This window comes from Eumetopias jubatus, unplaced genomic scaffold, assembly GCF_037043125.1.
Source record: "Eumetopias jubatus isolate StellerSeaLion01/CBP00866 unplaced genomic scaffold, mEumJub1_p1.0 scaffold_1, whole genome shotgun sequence".
NCBI classification, from domain to species: Eukaryota; Metazoa; Chordata; class Mammalia; order Carnivora; family Otariidae; genus Eumetopias; species Eumetopias jubatus.
Genome location: NW_028274807.1, coordinates 77434267 through 77458063, shown reverse-complemented (window position 1 = coordinate 77458063; position 23797 = coordinate 77434267). Strand labels below are relative to the sequence as shown.

At 41.1% G+C, this 23797-nt stretch overlaps 1 protein-coding gene across 3 annotated transcripts in view; it reads left to right on the top strand.

Annotated features, from left to right (window-relative positions):
* Nucleotides 1-23797, top strand: part of LPP (LIM domain containing preferred translocation partner in lipoma) — a 653705-nt gene that overhangs the window by 625316 nt on the left and 4592 nt on the right. For all 3 annotated transcript variants that reach the window (XM_028101192.2, XM_088025061.1, XM_088025065.1), the window contains 2 exons: nt 16907-17085; nt 22690-22810. In XM_028101192.2, the coding sequence (XP_027956993.1) occupies nt 16907-17085; nt 22690-22810 (300 nt within the window). The remainder of the gene's footprint in view (nt 1-16906; nt 17086-22689; nt 22811-23797) is intronic.

Here is a 23797-nt window from a genome sequence, read left to right as displayed (position 1 = left end):
AGAGAACACTCTACAGGGTCCCTGCTATTGTGAAGGTATGAACAGTGCTGTGAAGGAGCAGTCGTGGAGGGAAAGGATTAATAAAGGAGGCAACACACACATGCCCATGGCCCTGAATGTTGAGCCATCTAACTTGTAAAGAAAAATGTTCAAGGCAGACGCTCCAGTGAATGCATAGGCATGCAAGAACAAGGAGCATGGAGTTGGGTTGAGCAAAAGCTTGGGATGACAGGAGCAAAGACTGACTTGGGGGAATGGTGGGGTAGGTTCCTGGAGAGGGGAGGTGAGACGATATCCTGAAAGGCCTTGAGTGTCAAGTCTGGCATTGGGGGGTGGTCACTGGCTTTAGAGCACCGCGTATAGAATGATCCTCTAGTGCAATCTCCTCCACCTCCATTATTTCCTGCCTTTGATAGTAAACATATCATCTCTGTTAAAGTTTGCTTCCTAGCTTAAACCGAACGCAGACTAAACCATCAAATCACTTCAGGTTTTTTTTTTTTTTTTTTTTTTCTTTACCCACCACAAACAACTCTAGGATGGCATGCATTTGAACAAACCAAAAGTGATTTCGCTCTTCTAATTTTCAGAGCTTTTGGCTGGATACAGAGTGAGAAATTCATACCTTTTTCAAGGAGCGTGGGTTCTTTTTTCCCAATTCCTCCCCTCCATCTGGTTCTCTGGAGGTCTTGGAATCCAGGAAAGTGTTAGTTCACTGTGCTGAAATCCAAAAAAGACTGCTAAACTGTGAAAGAAAATTTGCATTCCAGAGACACTGGAAGAGTTAGTCCCCCGCCCTTTTGCAGCAGCGAAGAGAAAACATCTGTATTTTCTGTCCCCTTTGTCTTTCAGCAGTTACGGAATGAAAACCCCTGCACTCTTGTCTGTCCCTTTCATACCTCCTTAATGTAAACCACTTTGAGCTCCTCGGGGATGGAGAGAGGAACCAAAACATGGAATTATTTTATTTCTGGTGTCAGAAAATATTACAGCCAAGATACAGTTTAAGGGAAGTAAATCACTTCGCCGACTTCCCTTTGTGCTCCTCAGGAGGCTGTGTTCTCATGAATGGGTTCCAGAGCCGGGCGTTTGAAGTTCACGTCAACAGCACTCTGCTCAGAAGGAAACCACACAGTCACAGCCATGATGTTGGCATGTCATTAATGGCCTTTCTAAGCGACGGTGCTGTCTTTTGTCTTCCATCAGCAGAAGTGTAATTAGAAGGGCTTGTTTTCAACAGAAGCCAACTCATTGCCAAATTTGTTCAACTGATCTCTAGAGAATCGAAGTTAGCTCATGGCCCTCTGGCTGTTCTCTTTGCCACTCCCAAGAGTTAGAGGCTTAAAGTTTTCCCTTTCTTTTGAAAGAGGATCAAGTTTGGTTCAAACAAGCTTTTCTGTCATCCCCAGAAGTATAAGGATAGACCTTCCGTGACCCTAGTTGTTTGGCTCAGACCACTTGTGGCTTGTTATAATTTAGGAAGTAATTGCAATTCATAAAGCCAGGTAGAAAATAAACATCTTGGCAGAGTTGAGTTTCAGGCAACTCTGAAGGGAGCCGACACGTGAGCAGAATGGTATTGGGAACATTTCTAGTCTCTGCTTGCAGATCCTGACTCTAATGGATGATTCACAGTGGATTTAATTCTGATCTGAATTGTGCAGGCAGGCAATCATTACTATGTATACATGCGGCTAAAAACATCATTACTTAAACCCCTGGTTTTAGGTTTTGCCCCTAGACGGGTCAGTTACCCACGATGAACAAATGCGGTAAGTAAAAGAACATTGTCCTGCCAATGTTGTGAGATTAACGTCAGATCATGTGTTTTTTTAGCGAAATTTGTAGGCCTAATTTTTTTTAGAAAGATACTTTTGCTGAGATGGACTCAAAGAACCAAGAGTTGGAAGAGACCTTAGATGTTAGATTAATGTCATTTACTTTTCTCATTCAACAAACACTTATTAGGTGCTTGGTATGTGTTAAACACTGCTCCAAGACTGTGAATGTTGTAGTATCTCAAACGGACTGGTAGGGAAGTAAACAATAAGCATGTCAGCAACCAGATGCATGAGGTGATATCAGGCAGTGATAAGGGTATAAAGAAAGTAACAAGGCAATGAGATAGAGTCTGGCTCAGGAGAAGAGGCTGCAAATAGGGTGGTGATGGAAGGCCATCTGAAGATGGTTATGGAATTTCGGGTATGTCTATGGGAGTCAGTGCTATTGGATGACTCTTTGGAGTATTCATTCCCAATCATTCATTCAGTTCCTTAATTAAATATTTATTGAGCTTCTTCCATGTGCCAGCCATTTTTCAGTGACCTGGGGTTTAAGCAGTGAACAAAACAAAGAGCACTGCCCTGTTGAAACTTTTGTTGGGCCCTCAAACCAATCATAGAGCTTCAAGAGACCAAGAGGTCTACTTAATAAAGTCTCTTATTTTATAGGTATAGGAATTTCGGCCAGCACAAGCAAATGCTTTCCACAGACCTCACTGCCAGTGGCTGGCCTTCCAAAACTAGGCACAGCCCTTACCTTAGGGTCATTTCTATGTCACCATACTGTGCAGGGTGTCCATAAACGTCTACTTCAGCAGTCCTAGTTTCAAATAGTGCTGGGGTTAGCATTGTGATCCAGAGATAAATCTTATTCCCCATGGAGGCCTCCTGTCCACTGTAAATTGAGGGTAGTCAAAATGGCACCTCACAGGCATCAGGGACTTAGTTGAAGAGCCTGTGACAAACTACACTGTCCATGAGACTTGTGCGTGCACACTCTAAATGCATAATATGTACCTGTTGCAGCATTTATTAGGTGTTCCACATGTGTAAATGAAAGAAAAATGGAACAACACAAAATGTCTGTTGAAAACAAAAATGAGAGGGGAAAAAAAGCACACTCTACTTTCCAAAACACAATATGCATGGGATTACGGATGCCTATGTGTATATCTCATATTATGTCTTCTCTCTGTGATAAGGGCAATGGAAAGTAGGCTCAGTTGATTAGTCAGAGACTGAAGAGCCAGGAATTCGGGTCTGTCCTCACATGGAACAGTAGTTTTGCCCAGAGAAAAGGACTTTATCACAATATCTTTACATCTCTTTACATTCTTTTTTAATTCCACTATAGTTAAAATACAGTGTTACATTAGTTTCAGGTGTACAATATAGTGATTCAACAATTCTGTACATTACTCAGTGCTCATCATGGTAAGTGTGCTCATTGATCCCCATCACCTATGTCACCCACCGCCCGACCCACATCCCTTCTGGTAACCATCAGTTTGTTCTCTATAGTTAATCTTTACATTCTTAAGAGTGCATTTTACATTTCTTATCTCATTTAATTATCAAAATTCTGTAAGGTCGATAGTAATAATTAGTAATAATAGTATAATTAGTATCCCATTCTAATAGATGAAAACATTGACACTCAGATGATGGAATTTTGTTCAAGAAGCTGTGAAATTCCAGTTATTCCAGAAAGTGACTGCCTCAGTGGAACCTGAGTTCTGTGAATAACCTCTATTTACAAGTTACAAGTGGCAGGAATTATGAAAAGTGAACCGAAGACATCAGGCCATGGCCTAGGATAGGATTAGCTCTCCGAGTCATTGGCCAGAGGGCACCCATAGTTATCGGTGTGAGATGACCTTGTTTTGACAGCGGCAAAAACTCAAGTTGTGTCATATGTTCAACTGATTTTTCATTTGTGATGTAAGTAATTATGTCAACAACTAACCAATATTAGTTGTCATATTCTTATTGCTAACAAGGGCCAGAACACCAAAGAGAGGTTTTGGTACTCCAAAACGATCCAGCATGGCGTCTGGGAAAGAGCACTCTATAGAAACTGGGGCAATTGGGCCCTGAACTCAGCTCTTTCCCTAGTTTACAACATTAGGCAATTGCCTTCCCCACATGCAGTGTCCTACTATTTAAGGGGAGAGAGTGGAACAAGATGATTTTCATAATTTTCTTCAAGCTCAAGCAAACTATGTACTTGTGAAAGGCTGTGGCACAGCAGTTTGCTAGAGAGTCAGAACTGCATTCAGTGTAATTGGCATTACGTGAACTAGATAGAGATACCTAGGAGAAACTTAATTGGAGGACAGTGTGAAGTAGAAGAATGAGCAACTTTGTCTTTGAACTTAGAAGACATTGGTTCAAATCCAAACACATTTATAGTCATGTGGCATAAAAGCAGGACAAGAATTCTACCATTCTACCTGCTGTAATACATTGCTGTAGAGATTAAAATGAGGTCTTGTTTGTGTGCACTTCGTAAACTTTAAAAACTCAACCAAGACAAGCTCTCAGTTTTTGTTTGGGTATTACAAAATAATGTAAATTACTTTTAAGAAGGACTGAGAAATTTATGGGTTTGAGGTACAATAATGTTTACATAGAAGTAAGAACAACTTTTCCACAAAATTCCTAGGAAGCAGGGGGAGAATCTCTTAGGAATCCAGAAGCTCATTTGATATTATATTATCCAGTTGTCCCAGGGTATCATACACAGGATTCCTTTAAGTAATCCATTTTTAAAAAAAAAAGTAGGGATATGAAATTCTTCTATAAGATATAGACGAATTGATGGTGAAGGACAAATTCGAAAAAAAAATTGAAATGTGGTGCTTAAATATGGTAATTCAGCTAAGTGACCAAGGAATGCCAGTTAATTAAATATATGTCCTAGACCCTTAGAATCTGTAAGGGGAATGAACACAAAACCAGTTAGTATACAGCAGGCCCTGGGCACTTCCTTTCATACATGGATCTCACTTAGTGCTCCCAGCACTGCACTGTAGACATTTTCACTCTTATTCAGTAGATGAGGAAACTGAAGGCCAACAAGTCCAGGCCCACTGCCTGGACTTCCCAGCCCAGGTCTCTCAAATCTATCGCCACTTCTCTCACTGCGTATGACAGACTCTCTGCTCTGGTTCCTGAGTTGACAAGTCCCAACAGACTGTACCTTGAAGGCGTTGTGAAGGCAAATCTGTGATCTGACTTGGCTGGGAAGGAAAGGAATTATGTTCTTTTTTGCCCTCTCACAATAGTCTCCATGGAGTGCCGTGTGATCTTTTAATTTTGCTCCTGGCATGAAGGCCTGGCACTAGCATCAGGGCTCAGCCCCTCCGCCTTCATCATACGCCTCCAGGGTTATGAGACATTCGAGAGAAGTGTTTAGGGAAAGCTAGCGTACTACAAGGTCTGCACTGTTTAAGGTAAAATACCACCTCTCTAGGCCTTAAGGTATAGATAAACTAAATGTCCTTTAATGGGATTTTTTTTTTTTTTTAATTTCCTAAAGCTCAGATCATAATCCCAAACTGAGTGCTTCAGAATGAGCAGCGGGGCTTTATTTACTTTGTGGAGAACGTGACTTGTGGCTCATGGCAAAATTGAATAAAGTAACTTAATTGCTCTGGTCTTTGTGTCCTTTCTGTCAGCCTTTTCTCTTGTGGGGTGAGGATATACTTCTTAATTTTAAATCCAGTTTATTTAGCCCAAATATACACAGAAAATTTTTTAAGATTTTTTTTTTCCTAAATTCTACATGACTAGTCCTGCACGTCCTTTGTTTCTGTTAGTTTGACACACAGATGGTGGTCTCTCCCAATGTTGACTTCCCCTTCCAGTGCCGCTCAATACACTGATTTTGTTACAAACGCTTCCTGTGAAATGAATTTCGTTTCATTGTAGGCAGACCTGGGACTTAGATAATGAAAACTCTCCTTATAACACATTAATTCCAAAGAGTGTTAAATGGCCTTTTTCTTTTTTAAGAGCAACTCAAATCCCACCCAGATAGGTTCCCAGCATCACACACCACCACCATGCTGCATGTTCCCTCACCATTCAGAAGTAATTACTCTCTCCTCTGTGTTTCCATCACACATTACTCATTCCTCCATAATAGCGATGTGTTTTGCCCTTTGCCTCTAGTCAGTTATTTATAGAAGTGTCTGTTCCTCCCACTACGTTGGGAACCTCTGAGGGCAGGGATGGTGTCTTTGTTCTCTCTGCCTCTGTACCTGCCAGGATGTTGAACATTTTGTTCCCCTCTTTAGGCTTTCTGCAAGGCTGAATTAAGTGGGAAGCCTGGCTGCTCTGCTCATCAGAAAATCATGCAAAAAGTTTCTTTAAAGGGGATTGATAGGAAAGCCGAGGTAATACAGGCATTGGGTGCAAAGACTTGTGCTCAAAAAAAATTAGTGGAAGTGAACAAAAAATAAGGATGCTGAGTTCTTTTACTAAATTTCCAGTTCCATGTTTCATAGTTGTCATTTTTGTGTGTGGCTAATGACCTCAAAAGAAAACACATTCTGTGGGTTTGATGCCATCTAATAAATTGACTCGAGAGTTTTCCTATCTTTAAAATTTAGAATTCTCATCTACAGAATAGGAATTTTGATTCTGATTCAAAAATCACAGTCATAGGCATCGGATGACACTGGTCTTAGCATTATTGTTTTCCATCTGTTTCAAAGCGCATATTAGATATAGATACAAAGAGATACAGATACAGATTTAGATTAAAATATAGATATAGGTGGGGTGCCTGGGTGGCTCAGTCAGTTAAGGGTCCGACTCTTGTCTTCAGTCCAGGTTATGATCTCAGGGTCGTGAGATCAAACCCCACATCGGGCTCCATACTCCACGTGGAGTCTACTTGAGAATCTCCTTCTCCCTCTGCCCCTCCCACTTGTGCGCCCCCCCAAAATAAATAAATAAATCTTAAAAAAAAGATATATGTATAGGTGAAGGACACTTGGAAAGTGAAAAACCTTTTAATAAGAAATGTGTGCCTCACTGGGAGGCAGAACCGTAGGGAGGCGTTGTACCATAGTACATTAGGAGAACTACCAAGGTAAAATGATGTCTTCATCTACTGGGAAACCCAAAAGTACTGCCATCATTTGGGAAGTCTTCTTGGTTATCAACATCAAGAAAAAATTTAAAGTACAAAATTAAGGTAGGGAATATAATTCTTTGAGTTTCAGTAATGTCACTCCAGCATTTCCGTGGAGGTGTGCTGAGTCACAGCCCTCTTCTCGCCTTACTGTACCACACCGCTATTCCATTGGGAACACCAACACTTCAGCTGTGCTTCACAACCTTCCACATCATGACCCATGTGGGAAAGGATGTCATTCAGTTAGCATACTGGAATCAGTGACCTGACCCAAGGTGACCACTCAGGAACTATGGAAACCTCTGTCCCCCTCTACCCCTCCTAAATGTGGTACCCCGGAAGCCAGCGAAGCACCCTCTGTCTTAGCCTGCCTATTAAGAAGCTCTGGACTAGAGAATTGTTTTGCATGGTTAAATAAAATCCTTTTCTTTTATGTACATATCCAGAGTTTATTAATTCATCATCTAACCAGTATTTGGGGAACAGCAATTTTATGCAAGGATACTGCTGTAGATGCTGGGGATGCAACGGTGAGTTTTCTATCTTACCCTGTGGGAACCAGTGAAATTGACAGTAGACAAACTGTGTTAGGATCTCGACATATTTCCTCTCTTTATTTATAGGCGGGTTAACTTGTGAGTAGCCCACCTGAATGCCTTATGTTTGTGATATGGAGCATGTCGTCTGAAATATGAAATAGGTATAGTGTGTTGGGGCAGGGGACTAGCCACTGGAAGGAGAATTAGGACACCAATATTCTTAACTCCAAATCTGCTACTAGGTGTGCTTCCCCTCTCTGCGTCTTAGTGTCTGGAATCTGGTAGTTGGACTAGAATCATGGTTTTTATTAAACTGTACGTATGGACACCACCCTCTCGCCCTCCCCCACCCTGACAGGCACCATCCTTTCATGCTCTTCATCCAGAAGTGATTTGGGACTGTTGTGGATGTGCTTCCCTGGTTAACTGTTGCCTTGAGCGAAGGATTATGGGAGAGGCAGGCAAGAGAGGGGAGTTGAGACTCCTGGACAAGCGTCACCTCTAAAGATCTTAAAGGCCTAATATCTTCAGACTCTTCTTTTTTCCTTGTTATTCTTATCCCAACAAGACCAAAAGTGTATCTAGAAATGAGATGTCACCCTCATTTTTTCCAAGTCTTTTCTGTTTCAAAACTGCTTTTGTACCTAAAAAAACAATAAAGATTGAATATAAGGTCACATTTTAATTTTATGAAATGAAAATTTTAACATTTCTAAATGGCAACACTTCATAGTCTTCTGAATCTTCAAATACTTATGTGCCTTGATTTAAAATACTCACCATTGAAAATGCAGACACACCTAGGCAATATGTAAATTTTAGAACTATTTTCCCTATCGTCTAACTAGTAGTTAATCCTTCTGTTACCTATATGCTTCATTTATATTCAGATGATTCTTCTAGCTCTTCTGCCTGTGAATTAGAGAAGTTATTTATACAGTACCCAAGGATAGAAAAGATACAACCAGATTGTATCTCTAATTTAAAAACAGTTACATTTGGGAGTTTCGTGTACGAGATTTGTTTGTGACTTTATTTTTATTTTCACTTAACTTTTTGCTTTTAATCATAATTGTATTGCCATCACTTCAGCAAAGTTTATAAGCTGTGCCTTTTGGTAGCTTTCTTGTTTTTTCTGCTACTCTCACATCTCCCTTTGACCGTACCTTCGTTGGAGTAACTGCCTAAGACATTTTCTGTAGATTCTAAAAAAAAAAAAAAAAAAAAATCCTCAAAACAGTGCTTAGAATTCTTGAAAAAGAAAAGAAATCTAGACTCTTTGTTCAGCTTCAGCTGTAAGGCGCTTCACAGCCGGTCAGCAGTTGCTGACCCTGTGTCAGGAACTATATAGGTCCTGGGCAAGGATGGTTATAGTGTGGAGGCAGTAGCCCAGTGCTCAGATCCTTCTTTAGGACTGAGGCTTTCCTTCCCCCCACCAACCGTTTGTAGTGGAGTTCCTTCTCTGGTAATTACTCTCAGTTAAAGGGAACCTCTTCACCCAAGATCACTCCTCTTCCTTGAGAGCCTCCTGTATGCATTAACTGGTAGATGCAGGGGATGTAAAGGCCCTACTCGCTAGCGTCAAGGAAAGACAAATGTGCAGAACCATCCCAGCTCCGGAGTTCTCCAGGGAACTATCAGATGCCTTTGCTGTGACTGCATCATGGTCCAGCTTCTCCCTCTGCCCAGGGGCTTCCTATACTCTCCCACAGGTGCTGATCTCGAAGACACTCTTCCATAACTTCCCATGTGCAAATCTCGGTTTCAGAATCTATTTCCTAGGAAGCTCTACCTAGGACTATGGCTCCATGCAGCCAGAGTGGGGTTTGGTACCTGAGGTTGATGCAAATCATGAAATCAAGTACATTATATCAGTGTCATTAGAAAAGCATCATATAATCCTATGGGAGTAGAGGAAGTGACTTATTTTGCTAGGGGTACAGCAGAGGGAGAATTAGAAGTGTTTTGCAGAAGAGGTGACATTTGAGCTTAACTTTAAAGAATGAATAGGTATTCTTTAGGCCAAGAAGGATATGAGCTATTCTGGGCTTGTGAAAGAACATAGCTTATTAAAGAGTTGGCAGAGAGCTCAGAGTGGCAACTGGAAGGTGGGGTCCATAGGAAAGAGCAGCTGAGTTGGATCCAGAGCCAGGTCATGAAACACTCTACTGATCTGGGTGATTCTTATGCTGGAGTACATTCTTCCTTCCTAACCCCCCGCCATGATACCCCTACTCCACACACAAGATGCGTTTGAGTAGGCATACTTAGAGATGCCCTTCTTTCACTTATTTGCTTGGAGACTTATTTATTTTTCTATTTCCTTAAAAACTATTTTATTTATTAGCCATTTCATCTTAAGTGACTTTAGAAAAGCCTTGTGTTTATGCAAAGAGGGCATCTTTTGGTCTGGTTTTAAAATAACCTTCTATAAGAAGACACAAAGATCTTCCTCTGCCATGCTTGAAATTCTACCACTAGTAATTTCTGGAATTTCAAGTGGTTAAGACATAGTAAAGATTATACAATCCAGGTTTCTAACACATGAACCCTCCTTTCAAACCTCAGAGGAGAAATTACCCAGTTGTTTCTAGTATACCTCTAGTAATGGAAACATTGCCCTTTCCCCACTGTTGTTAATTCTGATCTATCACAGAGCAATAAAAGTGTTGAGTTAGAATTAATCATTGTTTTACAGTTGAGAAAACTGTGGTCTAGAAAGAAGAAAAAATTTACCCAAGTACCCATGCAGTGGATGTTAACAAAGCCAGAGGAACAGTCCATATTCTTCATATAGAAACTTTCCCTCCCTATGGTAACACGATTAATTCATCAGATCCATATCTTAATTAGGGAGTTACAAGAACCTGGGGTGTTAGTCTCTCCTCTGTCCCTAATGAATTCCATGACTCAGCGTCCAACTGTATTAGTGCTCTGGGTCTGTTTTTCACCTGTGAAATCAGAGGCCTAGACTAGAGGAACTCCTTATTCCCTCCGCTCTAACATTGTAAAAGTCCTTTACTAGTTATTTAATTATTTATTTATTTATTTATTTATTTATTTATTTGAGTGCATCCTTTTTTTTTTTAAATTCAATTTAGGTGCGCCTGGGTGGTTTAGTCAGTTAAGTATCCCAGCTCTTGGTTTTGGCTCAGGTCATGATCTTATGGGTCGTGGGATCAAGCCCCGCATCCCACGTCCAGCTGCACACCCAGCAGGGAGTCTGCTTGAGATTCTCTCCCTCTGCCCCTACCCTCACTTGCTCTCTTTCCTCTCTCTCTCTCTCTCTCTCTCTTTCTTCTGTAAAAAATAAATAAATAAATCTTTAAATTCAATTTAGTTAATATACAGCGTATTATTTGTTTCAGGGGTAGAATTTAGTGATTCACCAGTTGTATATAACACCCAGTGCTCATTACATCACATGCCCTCCTTAATGCCTATCTCCCAGTTACCCCAACCCCTTAACCCCCCTCCCCTCCAGCAACTCTCAGTTTGTTTCCTAGAGTTAAAAGTCTCTATGGTTTGTCTCCCTCTCTGATTTCATCTCACTTTATTTTTCCTTCCCTTCCCCTATGTTCATCTGTTTTGTTTCTTAAATTCCACATATGAGTGAGATCATGTGGTATTTGTCTTTCTCTGACTTCTTTTGCTCAGCATAATACACTGTAGTTCCATCCACATCATTGCAAATGGCAAGATTCATTCTTTTTGAGGGCTGAGTAATATTCCATTGTATATATGTATATATGTATATACACATATACATATATGTGTACGTATATACGTGTGTGTGTGTGTGTGTGTGTGTGTGTGTGTGTGTGTGTGTGTGTGTGTGTATACCACATCTTCTTTATCCATTCATCTGTCGATGGACATTTGGGTTCTTTCCGTATTTTGGCTGTTGTGGACATTGCTACATTGGGGTGCATGTGCCCATTCAAATCACTATGTTTGTAACCTTTGGATTATTATTATTATTATTATTAAGTATAGCTGATCTACAATGTTATGTTAGTTTCATGTGTACAACATAATGATTCAAACTTCCAATTATAAAATGAGTAAGTCATGGAGATGAAAAGTACAATCCAGGGAACAGAGTCAAAAATACTGTAATAGCTTTGTATGGTGACAGATGGTAACTACACTTAACATGGTAAGCTTCATAAGAGTCTTTACCCTTCCTCAAAGAGAAGGTGTGTCTACGGCTCCTAGTGGACCAGCTAGAGACTGAAAGGAGAGAAGTTCAGTAAAGGGAGCTGGCTAGAGATGTTTCATATGTCCTCCTCTACCATGTGCTAGCCCAAGCTTCTAGTCAGCCATATTCTTAGAACCTTCATTTTCTGATTTGTGGGCATATTATAGTAATCTCACTTTAGGCATATTTTGCACTGTTTTTCCTTTGTAGCATAAATGTTCAGATTACCTGTCCTTTAAACAGTGATTCCACAGACCATAAAGTCTTTCCTTAGAAACTGACTCAACCTTATATGGTGCTACTGGTTTTGAGTAAATGGGCTAAATCTTGCAGCCAAGCCTCAGTGCAAACAAAAACATTCTCTTGTCAAGCATTTTCTGGTTTGTTCAACTCCATTACAGAGCTGCCTTTAAAAAAAAGTTAAAACCCACAAAGAGCAAAACACAAGCCCTAGGAAGACAGTTTGCAGCCACATCAGCTCAGATCACCAGGATAGAAAAAAAGCAGGGCCCTCATTGTCCAGAGCATCATTTTCTCCAGACTTTCATCTTATGTTCTTCTGCTATTTTAATTTCACCACTTCAAAATGGGGGGAAATAGGTTAATAGTTTCCATGAGTTTAGACTGTGACCAGAGGCATACTAAGCAATTTCAGAACCTCCAGCAACCACAGCTTTGAGGAGAGGATGGTGATGAATTTACCAATTCATTTGGGGATGGATTTCAGAGTCAGGAGAATCAGACCAGTCCAATAACGCCTAAGTAGGATGTAAACAATTTTCCTTCATTCATTCTTTTTGTATACATTCATCCTCGGTTTAGTTTTATTCCAGGTAGTATACTGGGTATAGTATGAGACCGCAAAATACCTTCTTAAGACATGGTCTCTGAGGCCTGCATTACCCTGATACCAAAACCAGATTAAGACACCACCAAAAAAAAAAAAAAAAAAAAGGAACTACAGACCAATATCACTGATGAACACAGATGCAAAAGTCTTCCACAAAACATTAGCAAACCGAATCCAACAATATATGAAAAAAAATCATTCACTATGATCAAGTGGGATTTAGTCCTGGTTTTCAAGCGTGGTTCAGTATTCGCAAATCAATCAGTGTGATACATCACATCAACAAGAGAAAGGTTAAAAACTATATGGTCATTTTAATAGATGCAGAAAAAGCATTTGGTAAAGTACAACATTCATGATAAAAACCTGACAAAATAGACTTGGAGGGAATATACCTCAACGTAATAAAGGCCATAGATGAAAAACCCATAGCTAACATCATACTCAATGGTAAAAAAACTGAGTTTTCTCCTAAGATCAGGAACAAGACTACAATGTCTACTCTCGCCACTTTTATTCAACATAGTACTAGAAGTTCTAGCCACAGCACTCAGACAAGAGAAAGAAAAAGCCTCCAAATTGGTAAGGAAGAAGTAAAACTTTGATTACTTGCAGATGACATGGTACTACATATAGAAAGCCCTGAAGACTCCACCAAAAAAACTGCTGGAATTGAAAAAATAAATTCCGTAAGGTCACAGAATACAAAATCAATATCCAGAAATCCATTGTATTTCTATATAATAATAATGAAGCAACAGAAAGAGAAATTAAGAAAGCAATCCCATTTACAATTACACCAAAAATAATGAAATTATTTTTCATATTTACTAGGTATTGTAACAAACTTAACCAAGGAGATAAAAAACCTGTACTCTGAAAACTATACATCATTGATGAAAGAAACTTAAGATAACACAAATGGAAAGATATTCCATGCTCATGGATTGAAAAAACAAATATTGTTAAAATGTCCATAGTACCCGAAGCGATCTACAGATTTAATGCAATCCCTATCAAAATACCAACAGCATTTTCCACAGAACTAGAATAAAAAATCCTAAAATTTGTGTGGAACCACAAAAGACCCCGAACAGCCACAACAATCTTGAAAAAGAAAAAACAAAGTTGAAGGTATCACAGTTCCAGATTTCAAGTTATACTACAAAGCTGTAGTAATCAAAACAGTATGGTACTGGCACAAAAATAGACACACAGATCAGTGAAACAGGATAGAAAGCCCAGAAACAAAGCCACAATTACATGGTCAATTAATCTTTGATAAAAAGGCAAGAATGTGCAATGGGAAAAAGTCTCTTCAAATAAATGGTATTGGGAAAACTGCTACATGCAAAAGAATGAAACTAGACCACTTTCTTACACCATACACAAAATGGATTAATGACCTAAATGTGAGATCTGAAACCGTAAAAATCCTAGAAGAGAGCACAGGCAGTAATTTCTCTGATATTGGCCATAGCAACATCTTTTCTAGATGTGTCTCCTGAGGCAAGGAAATAAAAGCAAAAATAAACTCCTGGGACTATATCAAAATAAAAAGCTTCTGCACAGTGAAGGAAACAACAAAACTAAAAGACAACCAACTAAACATGAGACGATATTTGCAAGTGACATATCCAATAAAGGGTTAGTATCCAAAATATATAATGTATACAACTCAGCGCACACACACACACACACACACACACACACACACACACAATCCAATTAATAAATGGGCAGAAGGCAAGAACAGACATTTCTTCAAAGACATCCAGATGGCTGACAGAAAAGATGCTCAGTATCACTTACCGTCAGGACAATGCAAATCTAAACTATTATCAGAATGGCTAAAAATCAAAAACGCAAGAAACAACAAGCGTTGGCAAAGATTTGGAGAATAAGGGATGCTTGTGTATTATTGGTTGGAATGCAAACTGGTGCAGCCACTATGGAAAATAGTAGGGAGGTTCCTCAAAAAGTTAAAAGTAGAACTATCCTGAGATCCAGTATCGCACTACTGAGTTTCTACTCAAAAAATACAAAAACACCAGTTTGAAAGGATACATGATTCCATCTGTTTATTGCAGCATTATTTACAGCGGCCAAATTATGGAAGCACCCCAAATGTCCATCAATAGATGAATGGATGAAGACGATGTGGTGTGTATATACACAATGGAATATTACTCAGCCACTAAAAAGAATGAAATCTTGCCATTTGTAACAACATGGATGAAGCTAGAATGTATAATGCTAAGCAAAAGAAGACAGTCAAAGAATAACGAATACCATATGATGTCACTCATATGTGGAATTTAAGAATCAAAGCAAATGAGCCAAGGGGAAAAAGAGAGTGAGAAACCAAGAAACAGACTCTTAACTACAGAGAACGGACTGATGGCTACCAGAGGGGAGGTGGGTAGGGGATGGGTGAAATAGGTGAAGGGGATTAAGAGTACACTTATCATGATGAGCACTGTGTGATATATAGAATCATTGTGATTTTTGAATCATTGTGATATATAGAATCATTGAATCACTCTACTGTACACCTGAAACTAATATAACACTATGGTAACTGCACTGGAATTAAAATTTAAAACTTTAAAAAAAAGACATGACCCTTTCGCTAAAGAAATTAGTTTGCACAAATGTGCAAATAACTTTTTTAGGACTTTGTTTATTTGTCAGAGAGAGAGCAAGCACAAGCAGGGGGAGCGGCAGGCAGAGGGAGAAGCAAGGGGCCCGATGCAGGATCCCAGCACCCTGGGATCATGACGTAAGCCAAAGGCAGATGCTTAAGTGACTGAGCCACCCAGGCATCCCACAAATAATTTCAATACAGTGGACATTGTAAGTGCTATAAGCAATGTTAATTAAGTACTTGGGAGGGGTAGAGAAAGAAGGAGTTCACTGCAACTGAAGGCATGCAGCAAGGCTTCACTGGAGAGTTGCCTTCCGACCTGTACCTTGAAAGGTCAAAATTCATACTAGGCATTAGCCAGTGCACAGAAGTATGGAAGTCTCTTATAGGTTTGAATAAGAGTGAACAGTCTGAGGCATTAGGGAAATCTGACCCTAGAAAAGGAGGTTGAATGTCAAGTGAGGAATTAGGTCTTTTCACATTGTAGAGCCATAGAAGTTTTTGCTAGCAGTGAAGTTCCTTGGTCACATCTGTGTTTTAGAAAGAAAACCAGAAGTCACTTTGGGGATAGGGAAGTGTTACAGGAGGAGAGATGCAGACAAGGAAGCCAATCAGACTGCTGCTGTGGTTGAGACATCAGCACACTAGTTATCCACCTATAGGCATTTCTTACGTCATGGCCATTTAAAGGTTCTCATGGTAAGAGGGCAATTCCAGTTCTGCATCTTTCTAATCAGATCCCCATCCCAGGTTTATTCTAGATTGTAAACTCTGCATCAGTCCAGACCTTTCATTTGGAATATAGCATGTTACACGTGAAACATAGTTGTTTGGTAAGACAGCATGGGATTCTAGGGAAGGATGGAAAGTTAATAGCTAATTTTATCAGTCTATCTGCGTCCTGACTCAATATATGGTATCCTTTTGCAGGAGGGTTTTTGTTTTTCATTTTTAAAGTTCAACATATTTTTAAAGCCAGAAAAACTGACTTCCGTAATTCATTTCTCAAAACTAGAACCCTTCTACATTCAACATTTCTACCAAGAGTTCACAACACTAAACTTGGAGGTGGTATTCGAATCAAGGCTTAAAAGAATCAGAAGGCTCATTGATTGTGCTGAGCTCTGGTTGGGCTCTACACCCGGCACGTTCTGCGTGTCTCCATCGTCAGGCAGACCACTCTAAAATCTTAAGGTCCTTGGTGACCCTACCAGGTTTTTGATGACTAATCAAGTTTTAGAATAGTGAAGTGTTCTTCCAGTGGAGAACCTGGGGTGTGTAGTTCAGTGGTCAAAAAACTACAGCTGTGAGCTAAATCCAGCCTGCTTTTGTAAATTAAGTTTTATTGGAATACAGTCATGCCCATCTACTTAGTACTGTTTACAACTGCTTTCACCCTATGACAGCAGAACTGAACTGCTGCAACAGGACCAGAAATGTCTTCTCTATGTGCCTTAACAGAAATGTTTGCCATCAACCCTGCAATAGTGGTAGAAAAGGGAGAGAAGTCAGAAGACATGTGTTCTAAATCTTAGATTTGCCACCACCTACCTGGGTAGATTTAGAAAAGACACATGATCTATTTCATGTGTTTCCTTGATACGCACTCTACCTTCTTCCAAGTACTGTGATAGGCACACGAGCCAATGTGTCTGTAAGGTGCTGGTCGTGCTGTAAGGGACTAAATACATGGAGCTCTGCAAGTCCCAAACTAACACTGGTATGTTTCTTTCCCTCCCCAGAATACCCTGGAGCAGTGCAGTGTGTGCTCCAAGCCCATCATGGAGCGGATTCTGCGAGCCACCGGGAAGGCCTATCATCCTCACTGCTTTACCTGTGTGATGTGCCACCGCAGCCTTGATGGGATCCCATTCACCGTGGACGCTGGTGGTCTCATTCACTGCATTGAGGACTTCCACAAGTAGGCAGTCTACACTATTCCCTCGAGCCTGCCAGTCCTCCTGGAGTCTGTTCTCACTGCCTGCTATCTGGGCCACGCATTCTTCTAAGAGCTGTAGAATCTCAGGATTTGGTGGGACCTTAAGAAGCTTGTTTATCCCCTCCTCTAATGCAGGAATGGGTATCAGTTAATCCAGCTGGTCCTTCAGTCTGGCTTCTGCTTGATCAGTCACATCTTTGTGTGGCTCTGATACTGAGAAAGTTGACTCAGCTGCAGAATATGTGTATTGGAAAGAAGAAGAATCCGGGAGTAGCCTTCCCTGACCTATACATGAACAAGATATATTACAGTGGACAAATTGCTCAATGGCTCTGAGCTTTTCAGTCTGGTCATTAGAACAGAGCCTGTCTTAAAGCTCCGCAGGTGTGACGGCCCAAGGTTCTCTCTAGAGCTGACCTCTACATCTTTGCCCATCTTCAGAGAGGAGGTCACAGGGAGATGGAGATGGACACAGAAAAATCCACTCCCTCTTCCTAATACAAGCCTCTCACATTCCAGGTCTGCTTCATGTCATTAGCAACATATTCACATCCTCCCATAACCTGTTTCCCTACCCAAGCCTTCTTTTCCTCAGGACACTTTCTAATAACCTTAATGAATGCAGTCTTGTGCAGTCTTTTGAGGAAGATTAGAAAGTAGAGTCTCAAGGTCAAGACCACTTACTCATGGGCCTGGGAAAAAATGTGTCCTCATTCAGTTTTCTCATTCATCGGGCCCTCTTTCCCCTGTTATAGCTACTGTTTTCATGAAAATTGTACAGTTTTGTCTTTTGCTTCTTTTTATTTGGCCCCTTTCTTAGTTGGTGAATTGGTTGATGACATTTGTTGCGTATATTTGGGAACCATACGAAAGCTGTAGCGATGATCTGTAAGTAGTAGGCACAGAGGCTTTCTGGCTTGCTTGCTGGGCAGTCTGGGTCTTTGAGGACAGTCCAAAGTTCTCACAGAGATAAAGCTCATGTGGCTCCCCAGTTTGGGTCTCCATTTTATGACCTCTAGATGTGCAGTTTTCTGGGTTAATTTTCACCACTCTGTTGATTGTCAGCAATCAGGAGGAACTTGCCACAGGCAGTTTGGGGACCTGAGACTCCACTATTTTAAAAGTGAATTTCCTGACCACTTTCCAAGTAGCAAAGAAAGTGAAAACCTCACCAAAAGACGTGAGGCTGAATGAATTAAAAAACAAAAACAAAAAACAGCGGCAGGAATTCTCAACCTGAATTAGACAAGTAAGGGCTCACTTTGAAAGGGCAGTCACAGCATAAATTGTACATGTTATTGACATTTTTAGCTTATAATTACACATGAAAAAAAAAACCTGCATCTATTTAAGGGAAGTGAAAAGATACCGATGGGGAGTGTGTTTCTGTCACGGTTTCTCTCCTTTCTTCGACGTACCCTAATCCAAGGAGGACTGGTAGATGTAATCCAAGCACACATGTTTCTGTTGCTTGGAAAAGACTGATCTATTACACCCCCCAATTAAAACAGGAAATCAATTCTGACAAATGGAAGTTTCTATCTCTGCCATTTATCTTTCATTTCTAAGAGTGAGGAGCATAATTAGAGACTTGGGACCGGTGACGTAAGTGTGTGGGTCTCAACACTCCAGACAAGCAGTCTTAGCAGCTAAAAGGGAAGAGCCATCTCCAAGCCCCAGCTCCGCCTCCCTGCCCCACCACCACCACCAATTCAATGACATGTTAAAGCACAAATTATTTTTTTTTTAAATAATGTTGTCTGCATGATTGGCAGGTATGTGGAGGGGGGAAGCTTTTTGGTCTTTTCACCATTTCCCAAAGGACAATAAGAGATACATTTTACAGAACTCTATTTCTGAGCTTTGAAAGTACTGGAACACAAAACAGCTAAAAGCCCCACCCAGGGTGGGCACTGCCAGGCTAACGAGAGGGTACATGGGGGGATACAGCCTCCTTCTGCAGACTATTTTGGGGGGCCTTGTTCTTGGTCTCCCTCAATGAGCTTTTAGGAAACACCTTTCAGTTCAATTCCACCACGTCTACAGAGAGCCCTCTGTGTGCTCAGTGCTAAAGGAGAGAGATACAAGGAGAGAAACTGCAGGGGTAGAAAATGCACAGACACAGAGAGAAAAGCCCGTCAGCGAGGAGCTTGCCAGGAGGAGGGGGAGAATCAGCACAGAGTATGTGTGGTATCAGGCAGAAGGGTCCAGACACGATAAGACAGGCAGAGGCCAAGGCTTGAGGTGTCAAGTCAGAGGAGATTACTTGGCCCTGAGATCTGGGGAGGCTTCTGGAAGCAGAATTTGAAGAGTATTTTAAGTGAGAAATGGAGATTCCTGACAGCAGGAACAACTCAGGAAATCAAGAAGGGCATGAAGTGAGGAAGGGCTTCTCTACATTCATGGAAGATTTGCTCGGCTGTAACTAGAGCAGCCTGGGAATGGAAGTTACTGTGAGATACAGAAGGCCCATGACAAGGGATTCATCTCGCCTGCTTAGCATCCTGTCTTCTAAACCAGTGCTTCCCAAATGTTAATGTGCTTACAAGTCACCTAGGGATCTTGTTAAGCTGCAAATTCCTAATTCAGTAGGTCTGAGGTGGGACCTACAATTCTGCATTTCTGACAAGCTCCCCAGTGGTTTTGGACTGCACTTTGAGTAATAAGTTTCCCAAATACTATTTTTAAGGCCTTGTAAATGGGCCATCCCCTGCATAACCACCTTCAGTCAAGGTTGGCCCAAGTCCTCCATCCTATTAGGTACCAACTCTTTTCCCATGTTATTGCAGATGACTGCTCAAACTAGTTCCCTGGCAAACTGACTGTATCCACCCTCATCAAAACACACACACACACTTTCGCCTTTCACCTAAATAACCATCTTTCAAGCCCCAACTCATTTACCACCTCCTCTGAGAACACTTCCCTGACCTCAACCCCTCCCTCTCCCCTGTTTAAATTTATATCTCTTTCTCTATGTTCTGTAGGGTTTTGTAAATCAGGTATAGCTAATACTTAACCATAGCCTGATTAGTAATAAAGAATATACACACACACACAGAGTTTTACCCTTACCACCTTCAACCATTTTTGCAACATGACAGGATCTATGTATCTCAGCTAATAGACCAAATGCAGAAATATATAGAACTCCCTCACAATTCTGACTGCTGGAGTCCTAGTTTATTTCTGTTTTCCCAGTGCCAGGACAGTGAGCTCAGAAAAGCCAGCTTATTTAACTGACCCTTTCATTGCATTGAGCCTTTATTTCACTATCTGTGCTTTCTTATTGGAGATATTATGCTCGTCCACTTATTTGTCTAATCAGCACCCATTTGCTGATTGCCAGAAATGTGCCAGGACAAAGATGATGAAGACCGGCCCTCTCTGAGCCTTGGTTCCTGTGGCTGTGAACAGAAATGATAAAAACTATTTCTTCATAATGTTGCTGTCAGTGAAAAATGAGGTCAAGTGCACAGTGCTTAACAAGGCTTGGCACGTAATAAGCACACAATATATGGTAGCCGTTTGAACCATCAAAAGTGTTTTTTTCTCAAATTTATTTTATTATTATTATTATTATTGTCTGCTTAGTGAGCTGAGCCTTGAAACTGACCACCTGGGATTTAGAACAGTCTTCAAAATGCCGGCCAAGGAACACTGTAGGGACTGTGGAAACCACTTCCTGTCTCTTCACTTTGTTTTTTCCCATATCATGGAAATGAGGCCAATTGGTAGGAAGGAATCATTACTCAGCAAGAATACAATTTACGCCTTTCCAAAGAGGAAGGACCTTGAGATTGAACGGAAAGGTTCAAGTAACATCTTTTTATTAGAGCAACATGGCAAACACTTCATTTCGTTAGATATAGCCTAAAATTCTGCTGTCTGCCCCAGTCACAGTTGTTTCTGGAGGTTCGGAGATTGAGCAAAACCTGCCAGCTGGAAGCTCAGTTTAGTGGTCCCCAAAGATGTGCAAATAATTACTACTAAAATAGGCAAATTCAGTGAAAGATATTTTATCCTAAAGAAGTAAGTAATTGTAGTTGAGGAAAGAAGGGCAAGCTCACAGTTCAATGACGGGCAAGACATACTTCTGACCTCACTGAGTTTATGGTCTCGATGGGCTGGGGGAAAGGAAATTTTGCACTGGATTCCAGAAGCCTGCTTATTTCACTGCTGATGACCCAGATTCAAAAATAATCAGGTAGTCCAAAGCAGTTTTTTTTTTTTTTTTACCACTGAGTGTAAACTTCTCGCATAAAATGCCAATTATAACAACTCTGATTACTGCTGCAGTTGTACCATGATCCTTTTAATTTTTCTTTCATAGCAATCAATTGATCTGCTGCTTAATTCATATTTATTTAGATTGCAGCCACACAGATGCCTTTTGGGTGCTGCCAAGAAAATTAATATGTACATATCGAGTATAATGTATGTAAAAATGCTTTGACAACCATAAAGTGCTCTGCAAAGTATTAGATTACTATCATTATTTCTTTTTCAGTCTCACTACAAATAGATAAATTTTAATGTCATTAATCTCAAAACCATTACCATGAAAAAAACCAACTCACACAGTCTGTTTGTCCTTTTTTTTTTTTTTTTCCCATCTCTTCAGTTTTTATCCATGGCCGTTTCAAATCATGTCTCATTTCACACCTTCCCAAATGCCACCCCTAATTTCCAGGAGATGCAGATGAATGCACAGCCTGTATTTGCAGCCTCTTAATCTGTTATGAGAAACAAATTTTAGAGCCATCGGTCATATTAAGGAATAGTAAGAGATCAGGAAATATTAAAATTCCTCACCAACAGTTAACTTCAAAAGCACACGTACGTATATGCCTATCTACACGCATAAGTGTCCACACCTTTTGGACGTGCTAAGACCCTCTAGCTTTTGAACTTTTGTTCTTTTCAAACCAGAGTTTAACACAACTGAAACTTAGGAAGTGCAGACTTGGTCGTAGTGAGTTTGGTGTAAAGTTTGGTGTATTTAAACTCACTAACCTCTACTGTTTTGACAAGATATGTGGCTGAGGTTTCTTGTGTTAATTCCTAGAGCTCAGTTTCAGAGAAAGAGGCTCTAATAAGTGGGAGTGACACAGTTACCAACCTCAGAATATTTGTGGGGGGCCCAGGGAGCACATACAAAAGTCTAGGAGCAAAAGTCAAGCAAGACAAAGTGAAGCGAAGGAAACAAGTAAGGGCCCCCAGGACCCTGCCCTACCCGAGGGTCTATGTTTGCAGTCTCTCCACCAGCGAACTTCATGCCACATATCAAGTGGCCAATAGCTCCTAGATGCTCTTTATGCATAAGCAATACACACACTAACTCCCCACCTCACCAAAGATCACAACGTTCATGGTCTAGAAGGACCCCAACAGTCACCAAGTCTAATTATTTTACAGCTGAGAAAGCAGACCCAGAGAAGGAAAGTGGCTTGCTCAAGGTCACACAAGATGCCGGAGCAAACGTCCTGACCCTGGGCTGACTCCTTTTCTTTCCACTTCTGGGTCTCTCCCATTTTGTCAGTGTCCATCCTCAGCATCTAACCAGACCTATGTATCCATTTGCAGGAAATTTGCCCCTCGATGTTCTGTGTGCAAGGAGCCTATCATGCCGGCCCCAGGCCAGGAGGAGACTGTCCGGATTGTGGCTCTGGATCGTGATTTCCATGTTCATTGCTACCGCTGTGAGGTCTGTGGTCAGCGCCCCCACCCCCTGTCAGTGCATGACAGGCACTGAAAGGCCTAACAGAGCCAGGTTTTCTCAAACACAGCAATTAATCAATCTGGGAATGCCCCCTGGTGCCTGTGTTCACAGAACTTGGGTTTTAGATCTTAGGCCTTCATTTAATGCTAGTGACACTGGAGAAGTCACTTTACCACTCAGTCTCAATTCCCCCACCTGTGAAAAGGACTCAGATTCTTATGAACCTCCCCAAATTTGGCTGAGGGACCAAAATGCAAAACTGTATATTAAAGGACATTGTAAATCACGAAGTGCTACATTAGGGACAAATGGTATTCTTGTTACTATTCTTATTATTGTTACACTGAGTCTTACACCTCTCAGAGGGGTGGGAACTTGATGCTCCAAGTCATGGAGATTGGTTGAGTTAACAGCACCGACTGAGCACATAAGATGGGCGGTCAGGCGGCTGCTAAGGGCTCCAGGGAGGTATGCACAGGCGCTCTGTGAACACACACAAGTGGCCTCTAATCCAGGCTGGAAGTGACAAGGAAGACTTCTTGCCCAAGGGACATGTAGTCATTTCTACAGCAAAAGGCAGAAGTCCTTCCCATAATCCGTATCAAAAGGGCACTACGTTCAAAAAGTGATTTTAAAATGTTTTCTTATTCTGCTTCCAGTTACCCAGAGAACCCCCTTTGAAGCCATTTTCTTGTTTTCTACTAGCTTTCCCGAGGACAGGACTTACCAGCTCCCTCTTCTCTCTGGGAAGAAGAGTATAAACTGCCTTACCACCACACCCTCACACATTGGTTCATCTAGTCCCCCTGGGTGATCTTCCCAGGACACCGGGGACGGGGCCGCCCCTGGCTCTCTGGGACTCCATTCATTCCACGCATTGCTCTAGCTGAAACCCACCACCTGGTTGATGTGGGGTCCTTTGTTTTCCCCTAGAGCCCAAGTGACCTCTCTCTCTGGGTCCTTAACATGAGA